The sequence below is a fragment of the Procambarus clarkii genome, chromosome 86, assembly GCF_040958095.1.
Source record: "Procambarus clarkii isolate CNS0578487 chromosome 86, FALCON_Pclarkii_2.0, whole genome shotgun sequence".
NCBI lineage: Eukaryota > Metazoa > Arthropoda > Malacostraca > Decapoda > Cambaridae > Procambarus > Procambarus clarkii.
Window position 1 is genome coordinate 7,266,076 of NC_091235.1, and position 12,652 is coordinate 7,278,727.

General features: G+C 39.2%; 1 protein-coding gene across 1 annotated transcript in view; it reads left to right on the plus strand.

Annotated features, from left to right (window-relative positions):
- The first annotated feature begins 7,046 nt into the window (after window positions 1-7,046).
- Window positions 7,047-12,652, plus strand: part of LOC123767424 (transcription intermediary factor 1-alpha) — a 131,593-nt gene continuing 125,987 nt past the window's right edge. The window contains 1 exon segment of the mRNA XM_045757120.2: window positions 7,047-7,951. Coding sequence (XP_045613076.2) covers window positions 7,162-7,951 — 790 coding nt within the window. The 5' untranslated portion in view covers window positions 7,047-7,161.

Sequence of the window (12,652 nt, forward strand, 5' to 3'; positions counted from 1 at the left end):
TTTTCACGATCTTCTCCATCACCTTGCATGGTATACAAGTTAAGAACACTGGCCTGTAGTTCAGTGTCTCTTACCAGTCGCCCTTTTTGTTTATTGGGACTACATTAGCTGTCTTCCATATTTCTGGTAGGTCTCCCTTCTGCAGTGACTTACTATACACTATGGAGAGTGGCAAGCAAAGTAGTTCTACACACTCTTTCAGTACCCATGGCGAGATTCCGTCCGGTCAAACAGCCTTTCTCACGTCCAGAGCCAACAGATGCCTCTTAACCTCATCTCTGGTAATTACGAACCCTTCCAAGGCTGCCTGGTTTACTGCCAACTCAAGTAATTCAGTGACTTCACCTCGTTCTATTGTGAAGACCTCCTGGAATCTCTTGTTGAGTTCACACACACCTCTCTGTCACACACACAGAAATCACAATAGCGTGATGCATCAAATGAACAAATCCACAAGGGCAAATCCTCTCGGACGTAGGTTCGAATCCTCGTCACGGCCCTTGTGGATTTGTTCACCTCTTTGTCGTTCTCTGCTGTATCCTCACCTGTTCTCAGTTTCATCACCTGTTATTTCACTGTTATTTTCGTCCTGATGTGTCTGTGGATCAGTTTTGGTTCGGTCTTGGTTTTATTTGTTATGTCATTTTCATACTGTTTCTCAGCTTCTCTTCTCACACTGAGTTACTCATTCCTTGCTCTTTGGTTTCTCTCTCTGCTCTCTGGTGTTCTATTATTTCGCTAGTGCCTCCACCCCTTTTGTTTAGTTCCTTTGCTTCCATACATACCCTATTAAACCACGGATTCCTCTTTTGTTTTTCCTGTTTTGCCATGTAGGTCTGTGATAAACTTGTTTACTGCCTCCTGACACTTTTGGGTGACATAATCCATCATGTCTTGTACCACTTAATTCCGAGTTCTGTGTCCCATGGTATTACTTTTTGGAATTTTCTCATATCATAATTCCCTTTTCGATACGCCAGCCCCTTACCTTCTATTTTTTTTTTTAGAGGGGGAGGAGATTACTCCTAACTCTACCAGGTACACAAATATCAGTACACTGTGATCACTCATTCCCACGGACGCTTCCAACTTAACTTCCTTTATAGTTGACTCATTCAGAGTGAATATCAGATCAAGTCTAGCTGGTTTATCTTCTCTCCTTCTTGTGGCTCCCTTGGCTTAGAAAGTTTCTTGTTGCCACGTCCAGCAGCTTACCTCTCCATGTATCTGGTCCTCCATGTAGTTCTCTTAATCTATTTTCCCGTGGTTGAAGTCTATCGTGATTAGCAGTTTGGATACATTCGTTCGAGCGACAGAAGCTGCTCTCTATTATATTAATGGTACGAGATACGTATTACCTAATTTAAGTTGAGTCATAATAATATATAAGCGTCTGGTGATTTTATTGGATGAAGTGTGGCTCTGCTTGCATGATAGTGTGATGATAGATGGAATTGCTAGTGTAGAGTTTACTTTGCCTCTAATCTACAAGGTTTCATTGAAGTTCTTGATATATTATTGTTCTCAAATTGCTTAGCTAAATGTTATTCAATTGATGATAAAAATGTGTTTGATTTGGGCGACTGTACATCTGTTTACTCCAGCCATTATTATAATGATTTGTGTAAGTTGTTTCGAATAAAGTTTATAATTCTAATTTTAATTTCTTCAGTAATTTCATACAGTCTTCCATTGTATTTATCCTTCTACAGTAGTAGTTTTTACATCGTTGGCGAACAATGAGAAGGATCCTATCACCTCTGGTAGGTCGTTCACTTAGATTATAAATAAGAAGGGGCCCCAGTACTGTCGCTCGTGGGACGCCGCTGGAGTACAAGACTAGTGCTGGAAGCTCTTTGACCATGCCAGGGACGGGATCTCAGGGTCTGTCATGGTATCATTGCTCCGGATAAAGAGCTGACAACGCGTAGTAGCTTTATATACTGCATCTTGGATAGGTAGCATCTTTTCCGATTGTTCCTGAACTGCCATCACCTGAAATTATCCAATTTTAAGATCTGAGATTGGTACACTCTGCAAATCAGGTAAATGAAAAGCTCTACAAGAGCAAACATGTCCTCAGTAGTCACTGAAATTGAACCCATAATTGTCAGTGTAGGTATGCTGTCCATACTAACACTCGTAACGTAACCAGAGAGACTGTTCTCGCACTGATGGTGCGGATTCCTGGGCAAAGCAGGAGCCCTCAAGGGCTTCATAGAGGAACTAAGTCCCGAATTAAGTCGTTTCTCATACCAGGAACGGTCGAGGGTCACAGGGCTATCAACACTGCCAGTACAACAAGACAGGCCTAATCTCATTGAAACTTTTAAAATACTGAACAATTTGGAGGATATTGATCCAGACAACTTCTTCAAAAGGTCAGATGTAACACAAACAATGAGCAACGGTTTCACGCTCAACAAGCCACAATACAGGACGGAAAAGAGGAAATGCTTTTTCACTCATAGGTGTATAAACCCATGGAACCACTGAAGCCGTAAATGCCAAAATGCTACTGAATTTCAAAATCTAGCTCGACAAATCATTAGGACAAATAAGGAGAATTTCGACAAGTCAGCGGTTCCTTTTATTCGTTAAGGTCACTAGAGTGGTCCTCGGATATATACAGGTAAATTTAGTCTCAATGGAATGACCGGTTCCTAATCCCAGACGGCACAGAGACGGTTGGGCATGTTTTCTTTTACTTGATGTATATGTTCATCTACAGTAAATAGGTACCCCTGAAGTTAGGCAGCTGTTATGGATTACATCTAGAGAATGTCATCAACAGTTGGCCTAGAGAGGGCTCGACAAGCCTAAAAGGTTTTCTGTTCCCGGTTATGGGAAGCCATAAAGACGACTACGAGTGGTGACTGCTGTTACAGGAAGCCGTATATGCTGTTGCATTAGCAACATGAAGCCTGCATAACGAGAGTAACATAAACTTACTACTCTGATGAAATTACCGCTTCTTTGATTAAGTTTTGAATAAAGTATTGGCTTAGTAATTCTTTACTTTAGTAGAAAGGGACTTCTATATTTTAAGACCTTTTATTTGCTCGTTGTGTTTGCATAGATCTATTCGGACTCAGGTGGGAAGAGCAGTTGAGTTTTTCTTGTATCACAGTACCTACACAAACGTTTGAATGAGGTAAAGAGAACGAATTAAGGGATATTTCCATAATGTGCGACATAGTCACGAAGAACATAGAGATAGTTAGTTTAGTTCATTTGTTATGCACCCCATACCCATCTTGTGGGCTGTAGTGGAAAGTGAGACATAGACAAACTAAAAGATTTAAAAGCCCCAGGTGTGGACGGAATTTAGTCCAAAGTCATGAAGAAACTGACAGATGAACTGTTTCTACCACTGAAACTCCTTTTCATAAAATCTCTGGACCAAGAGACAGTTACCCTAGATGGGAAATATGGAAATGTCACTCATATTTTTCAAGAAAGGCAGAAAGAGACCATCAGAAAACTACCGGCCGATCAGCGTAACATCACACATGTGCAGGCTCACGGAGAGAATCCTAAGGGAAGGAATTATTCACCATCTCACAGTCAACAATTTTGTAAAACTAATGAAACATGGTTTTGCTAAAATGAAATACTGCTTAAAAAACTGCTCACATTTTGGGAAACAGTAACCAGCTGTTCAAAGCTTCCAGTAGATGTAGTATACACGGACTTTGTGAAGCTTTGGATAAGGTGCCGCATGAAAGACTGGCAAGGAAATTACAGGCAGTTTTAGTTTAGTTCATTTATTATGCACCCCATACCCATCTTGTGGGCGGTAGTGGAAAGGGTTACAGAGGCACATAATGGCTCAGGGACTGAACCCCACAATTCATTTAGCTAAGCAAGTTACAATCTTGATGAACTAGTTTCAAAATTCAATATAAGTCATCACATCAACAATGGGTTTGAGATCGACCTCAAGTACAGGTTCTAAATTAAGCAACTGACATGTGTGGAGAAATATGGTGAGTGGGGTACCGCAAGGGTCCATTTTGGGACCATTTTTGTTATATACATCAATGACATAGATAACAATATTACAAACCACATCATCAAATTTGCACATGATACTAAGATTCGTGGTAAAGTAGGAAGTAAAAATTATACTGAGGCTTTACAAAGGGATCTTCAAGAACTCTACAAATGGTCAGAAGACTGGCAAATGCTTTTTAATACCGAAAAAAGGCCAGATATTACACGTTGGGTCATAACAATGAGCATCACAACAACTAAATTAACAGCATTATTATTATTACCTTGCAACAGATTGATGAAGAAAAAGTACCTTGGAGTCAGAATCCACCATTCACTGAAAGTTGTGCAACAAGTGGGAGCTGCAATATGCAGAAAATAAAGTCAACCAAACTTTAAGAATAATCTAAAGAACTGTTGACCTCAAAGAAAAGAAGATGATTATTCAACTGCACTAGTTTCTGGTGTGCCCCCATCTGGACTACGGTATCCGAGCTTGTAAACCTCACGTTCAAAAGGATACATCGCTGCTTTGAAGAAAGTTCAACACAGTGACAAAAATCATTCTAGAACTAGGTCAACTTTCATACCAGGAAGGGTTGAGGGCCACAGGACTAACAACACTGCAAACCAGACATGACAGGGCTGATCGCATCTAAACCTTGAAAATACCGAAGAAATTCGAGGATATTTATCCAGACCACATCTTCAAACGGTCCATCTTAGTACATAAAAGCTCAACAAGCCACAATGTAGGACAGAAAACAGGTAATGCTTTTCACCCACAGGGTTATTAACCCAAGGAACTGCCTACTCGCCGAAGCTATAAATGCCAAGCTATTGCTACAGTTTAAAATTCAGCTGGAAAGTTCTTCAGGAATAATAGAGTGACCTTTGACAGGCCGCCGGCTTAATGCCCCTGTAGAGATACTGGCCCTCAAGTAAATTCAAAAGCGTTATTCATAATTAATAATTGATTTATAAAAGATTTAGATTCAGCTTCCTAAGATTAAAATGTAGCCAAAAGTTATGTTATTAATTTTACATGAAAAAGTCGTAATAGTATAATAAAGTATTACGCAATTTTTATGATTATATCCGTTTTAATAAAAAAAACAAGGACCGATAATATGTTAGATACATAAAGAGTACAGTTCAGACGGGAATAACTAACATTTATGTCGACATTCGTGTGTAGATATATTCAGATACCTGAATTTAAGGAATTTATACCTGAATCTACCCTTTTATAGCGATATATTTATATGTGACAAGTAGCTTTGTACCTTGCATGTAACCAATGTTGTAACCCTTTTTGTGTAATGAAGTATTTATAATGAAATAAATAAAATAAAATGACAAAATACAAAAATATACGGGGGTGGTAGGAGAAGACAATATGTGTAGAGAAGATAATATATGCTGTAATATTTTCACTACTCTAATTATTTAAAATATGTAACACAAATAAGGATCAACGGTTTCAAGCTCAACAAGCAACAGTGTAGGACTGAAAACAGGAGATGCTTTTTATCCACAATGTCCGTGGCGCAGTGGTAAGACATTCTCCCCGCGCTTCGCAAGCGATTTATTCCGGGTTCGTATCGTGCCAATCCTAAACTGTACACCTCTGTTCACCCAGCAGTAATAATAATAATAATATTTTAATTACAAGAAGGTACAATGGGTTGGTGGGATTACATTAGAGTGATATTTTGTACATTCTTGCAAAGCCACAGTACACATAGCGTTTCGAGCAGGTCCTTAATCAAACATATCAGATAAGGTAAAAAGTACATTGTAGCAAGGTTTTATATCAACAAAATAAGTTGACAGAGGTGTCAACTTATTTTGTTGACACCTCTGTCACGGGCTCACTATAGCCCGTGCTACATGGACATTTCGCCCTGAGTAGCTACATCTAAAAAACAATAGAGGTGAATTACACTGATGAATGGTGCATGTGCAATGGGTACCTGTGTTAAAGGATTTCACCGGTCGTATTCCAAAGAAAATTAAGATTAAGGACCTGCCTGAAACGCTGTGTGCTATGGCTTTATTATAATGTAAGAACTCCTGTGTATATAAATCATAAAAAGATAACCACAGGGCTGTAAACCCATGGAACTACTAACCCTTCAATGCTGTAAATGCCAAAATGCTTAAATTTTAAAATCCAGCTGGAAAAAATCATCAGGGCAAATGGGGGGATATTTGACAAGCCACCGGCTTCCTGTCATCGTCGAGGCCACTAGTGTCAGTGGCCCTCAGGTAAATTAACGCTGTTTTATATGGTAAATATAAAATAAACGAAAAGATAAACGAATTATACGCCTTCGGCCGTGCGTTTGGTCTATATACATTTATAGCAAAATTATATTTAATAATTTAAATACGACTGCAACATTAACATATTATATACAATATGCCTATAATTTAAGAATTAATAATGTACTGCATAACGGTAATTGTATATTTAGCAATTCTTCAAATGCTGCGTAAACTTCCAGACAATCATGCCATATTTAGCCTATAAATCTTGAGTTTACAATTGTATGTTATTGATGCCGCACATATTATGTAAATCCTGAGTAAGGTTATATATATATAAATTATTCGGCCAATGCGTTAACTTTCCCAATGCCTCACACTCGTGGGAAATCCGGATTTGTCCTAATAAGAAAGTTTTCTACATTTTCTTTTGATAGTATACTAATATTTTCCAACAAAATATATATATTAATGCATATAATCTTGATTTCATTAATGTATAAGATCGGGTAACGTAGTAATGCTGATCGATGGGTTGGTACAAAGCACGGAAGCCTTTGATATGGCAGTTAAAAATCCCGCTTACGTTAGGTACCAACCGTAAACAGCCTTTACAGTCCGGAAGACTATATTTCCCCAAGGATTATTAACTAAAATATATTTTGACCAATGAACGAACTAAAGGGAATATATCGCCGTAGTTGTTCAATGAGATAACGGTAAATGAATGGTGTAAATACAAGGGAGATGGCAGGCCTGGGGACCCACAATCCCCCAGTGCAGTCGTACACAACAAGAAACATGTCGGCGATGCTACTGGAGGAAGTGCTACAATTTTGGCCATGAAACTAACGTGATTTAAATGAGGGTGAAGGCTGATGCCAGCTCCAAACCATGGCAGAGTCCAGTCTAGATTTGCGGCCTTTAACGGCCCTGGAAAATCTAGTGGGAGTGCAGATAGAAACTTTACAAATGGATGGTGGGGAAGCAGCGGACGAGGAGTCGGCAGGCACGGAGAGGGACACTGAGATGGACGCGGACGACGACCAGCCTCTCAAGCTGGTCTTAGACGACCAGGTGGCGACTGCCACGCCACCCTCTGCCATGGATGAGCCCCAGGAGGCGGCAGAGAGCTCCATGCCCGATGGTGACACGGAGACGGAGCAGGCTCGGGAGGACCTGCCTGGCCTGCATCATGTTAGTACGGACCCCCACCACGACAGTACTGAGTCTACCTGCACAGACCCACCAACCTCTCTAGTGGTGGACGAGGTGCCCTCAGCCTCAGAACTGCAACATTTAAGTGTACAAAATGATAGAGAACAAGTGTCGGAAAGTGAACAAATTGAAACGACTAGATCTTGGACTGTGCCAGAAAAGGACACATTGCCAAACGATGAAAATATTGAAACGGGGTCACAAGAAGCGGAAACTGAAGTGATGATGGAGGGAGGGGGGGACTCGAGTGCCAGTAGTGGGGGCGGTGAGGGGAGTGTATCGGGGACGGGCGCTCCTGAGCCCGAGGACCAGTTTAGTTGGGACAGTGTGCATTGTGTATTTTGTGACTCGAGTGCGATGGACCAGGAGCCTAAACTGTTGCCGTGTCTCCACTCTGCGTGTAGTAAATGTCTAACTCATGAAGCAGCTGAACCAGAAATGAACAAAGATGAAGATATCGTTGCAAGTAAGTATAATCCGTGTGGGTTGTGAAGATCTCGGATAACATTATAAAATTGTTATATAGAATTTCTGCTTCAGGTAGTAGAACAATCTCGTGCTCCTTTTCTTATTTTTCTAACAAAGTTTGGTTAGCATATCCCAGGCACTATATATTCATAATGGCTTAACACTTTCTCTTGATAATTACCTAACCATATTTTGTCATTCAACAAAATCTGTTTAATTATTAGCATATTTTCAAAGCAGTGTCATGGTTGTCAGTCGTGGCAGAATTTCTGGAATGACTTCTTTAAGCAGTTTTCAAGTTCATTATTTGTGGGTAGTTTAAAGTAATGTTATAATTCAGTATATGCTGTGATTGTCACAGTAAAATATTTAAAATATATGTATTTTTTTTAGATTTATGTATTATATAAATTATACATAATACATAAAATCATATGCTGTTTGCATTTTATTAAATCACTTGCATTAAAATAGACATTCCTAAGAAAATTAATTTTTTAAACATTCAAATGATGTTTATCGAGCATCGTATTTATCATATCTATTTACCTATACAGTATATATACAATAAATACGTATACTTATATACGTATTTATCATCGTATAATACTGTGAGCTTATACAGTACTACTGTACCTACAGATCCTCTCGTTCTTTCTTTGTACCGTATATCCTTTCTCTGTTCAAACCCATAGCACCCAACACTACCTACTGTATCAAAACCATGGCTGGGTAAAACCGATGTATGTTCAAGTTGTTCACAGGCATTTGGACAAAGCTTAGTTCTAATTGTACAAACTGCATGTATATAGTTCTAGGTTAGGCTGTGTTAGGTGGGGTTGGGGTAGGCTGTGTTAGGTTATGATGGGTTGGATTGGGTTTGGAAGGGTTGAATTGGGTTTGGAAGGGTTGAATTGGGTTTGGAAGGGTTGAATTGGGTTTGGAAGGGTTGAATTGGGTTTGGAAGGGTTGAATTGGGTTTGGAAGGGTTGAATTGGGTTTGGAAGGGTTGAATTGGGTTTGGAAGGGTTGAATTGGGTTTGGAAGGGTTGAATTGGGTTTGGACGGGTTGAATTGGGTTTGGAAGGGTTGAATTGGGTTGGGAAGGGTTGAATTGGGTTGGGAAGGGTTGAATTGGGTTGGGAAGGGTTGAATTGGGTTTGGAAGGGTTTGATTGGGTTTGGAAGGGTTGGATTGGGTTTGGAAGGGTTTGATTGGGTTTGGAAGGGTTGGATTGGGTTTGGAAGGGTTGGTTTTGGTTGGGAAATGTTGGGTGGGATAGGGTCATGAAATACATCACTTCCATTTTCATAACAAACATATGCATTATTCAAAAGTAAAACAAGAAGTACTGTACCTAATTTCCTCATCGTTACATCACATGTTCACCGTCTTTCCCTATTACTAATGTTACATACAGTTGTTATTACTTGGCTGTAATTATGTTATCACATTACTGCAATTTTATATCTTTATTTAAGCCTCAGTGCAAATATTGTCAAAATAGTCACCCTGACTGTGCAAAAAAAAAACAAAAAAAAGTAATAGTAATAAGAGAATTTGTAGGAGCAGTAATGAGGATTCAAACCTATGCACTGGGTGTCCCCTACCCCCCCACACACACACTAACTACATCATGTTAGTGTGATTTCTCTCTGAATAATAATAATAATAAACTTTTTTTTTTTTTAAATGTAGGTCTGTATTCAGAAGACTGGGATATACACCAAAATGATACTGTACTGTATATTTAACCTTATTTTAACATTGACAGTGGTCAAAGTTCCTTCTGGCATTCATCAAAATATGTTTATAAGAGTTAGTAGTACCAAAAGAAGTGATTTTGTTTTGTCTCTTTTCATTTGAATATACTGTATTCAAAAGTAAGAGATCTGTATGGAAAAGTAGAGTAACAAAATAAATATAAACATTGAAGATTTCTGTGTTAGTGCAGGTAAGCATTATGTTCATTATATGATGATGGAGGACCTGGAGCTAAAGTCACTCTGACTCTCCAAATGATTTTGTTGACTCATGGCTGCTTTGAGATACTGTTGAACTATAATAGCATTTTAAGGGTTAAGATTAGCTGTTCATCTTGTATCTTACAAATCCCTGCAAATTCTTAATGACTATTTCAACTTCTTTGTTAGGTTTAAGACTAGTCCAAAACAGTATGTGGCTTTATTAGGATATACTACTTAGTTACATATTGTTCTTTTATATATAAAAAAAGGAATATCCCAAAAGCATGTCATAATACAATAAAAGATCACTGGTCTGATGGACCAAGTAACATTGCTTGGGCATGAAACCTAGATATTTTATCAAAGCAATTGATAGAAAGTACAGTGGTACCTCCATTTACAAATTAAATCTGTCCCCAGAGATGGGTCGTAACTTGAAAATTCGTAACTCGAAACAAATTTTCCATAAGAAATAATGTAAATTGAATTAATCTGTTCCACACTCCACAAAATATTAATTTTAAAATACATTTCATACATAATACACACACATTTTGTACTTTAGTATGTACAAGTTATAACTTACTTTTATTGGTGACTCTTGTTGGCGTATGGAAGACAGCGGGGAGGAGGAGAGGTGCTAGTGTTTGGAAGGGGAGTCCCTTTCTATTATAACATTAGGCAGTGACGACTACTCAGGGGTACTCTCTCTCTCTCTCGTTTTGCAGGCATACCACTAGGACCTGGTTGTGGCTCACTGCTTGTTTGTCTCACTAAGAACCTTTCCACAGAGACTTGTTTTCCCTACATTTTAACACCTGTCTGTAGTGTTAAAATAGACATCACATTGTCATTAATAAGGTCAATGCAACAGCCTGCTACAGCTTTATCTGGGTGAGTCTTTTCAGCAAAACTTTGTAGTTCTTCCCATAATTCACACATTTTTAATAAGAAGGGGACATCCTCCACTGCCTCTACTCACAACTATTTTCTTAGGTTGAACCTTACCACTGACTTTCTTGGGACCCATGGCGTGATATATAATAATTAGTTTTATGTTCAAAAGTCTTTTAAGTTCAGAAAAACAATGAAATTCTTTACAAAAAATTCAAGTGTGATCGTTACGAAGTGGGAGGCATTGGTAAACTGAAGCACAGTCACTAGGTGACTGTGCTTCATTTTTGCCACTAGGAACCACGCGCTCGGTTGACCCATATGTGTATCAACAGAGTCGCAAGTCGAAGCAAAGGTCGTTACCCGATTCAAATTTTCTGACAAAATTGGGGTCGTAACCCGAAAAATTCGTAAGTAGGAGCATTCGTAAGTCGAGATTCCACTGTATATGGTTCTTAAGGCTGACACATGGAAAGGGATCAACACTTGAAAAGTGCATTATGGGTAATAAACTTTTTCCTGACCGGTATTGAAACTGGCACTATTTCAGGTCATCAGACAGCTCAATCAAGTGTCTTCAAATCAAGTGAAAATGTTACTGATTCATGCCAAACAGTGCTACTTTACATATTTATATCAGAACATAACAGATATTGGCTTTTGAGGAATGAGTCACTTATCATGGGTGTTCAGTTTTTAATCTCCGGATGCATGGTAAGAAGAAAAAAATTAAGTTGCTGAACACTTTGAAATTACCAAATGTTGCCAAACTATAAAGAGGACTAACACACCCTAAGAGGAGTGTGAGGCCGAACACACAGAACTAGGAGGCCTGGTTGAGGACCAGGCCGTGGGGATATTTGACCCCGAAATCATCGCAAGGTAATCGCAAGGTAACCCTGCTACCACATCAGAGGTTTACGGTTGTTCAACATCCTCCCAGCGAGTACAAGAAATATTGCCGGAACAACCGTGGACATCTTCAAGAGAAAACTAGATAGTTTTCTCAAGAAGTGCCGGACCAACTGGGCAGTGGTGGGTATGTGGGACCTGTGGGCCACTCCAAGCAACAGCCTGTTGGACCAAGCTCTCACAAGTCTTCAAAGCCTGGCCATGGGCCGGGCTTGAGGAGTAGAAGAACTCCAAGAACCCCATCAAGCATGTCCACTAGTATGAAATCTTAATGGTCAGTGCTTCCCAAGGAATAAGCCACCAAACACTGGGATACCTAGTTTCTGTCTGATACCCTTAGATGCTAGTCTGCAGACACTCATAGATTCAAGCATCTGTAAACCATGTCTGTTATTATAAGTGTGTTGCACTTTCAAACCTCCTCTCTCTCTACTCCTGCATCCTTTTCCAGAATTTCACCTCCCCATACCTTCACCTTCCCCATCCTTTCCAAACCCTTTGGACATCAAAGCGAAGTGTTACCCAATACTGTATTATAAGAACATCAAAATTAGGGAAACTACAGATTACCCATTGGGCCATGTGAGGCAGCTCCTGTTTATGCCTACCCAACTCACTTATTTATACAATACCAGTACAGTACAATACTGTATATCTAATAAATTGTCATCCACACTTCCATGGAAATAAACTTTCTTTCTTAAGACTACTCAATAGCTCAGTCAATAGAGCTTTGGCCTCACACACGTGAGGTCCATGGTTCAAGTCTTCTAGAGCCTGTATATCTAATCTCTGCTAAAAGAGAGCCCACCATAAGATCTATTTACTACATATCTACAACCAAATCCTCAAATCAGTATTTACCAAAGACCTTGCTGAATCCAAGCTTATCTGATTTGAAATTACTTAAGTGTAGAAACAGGATG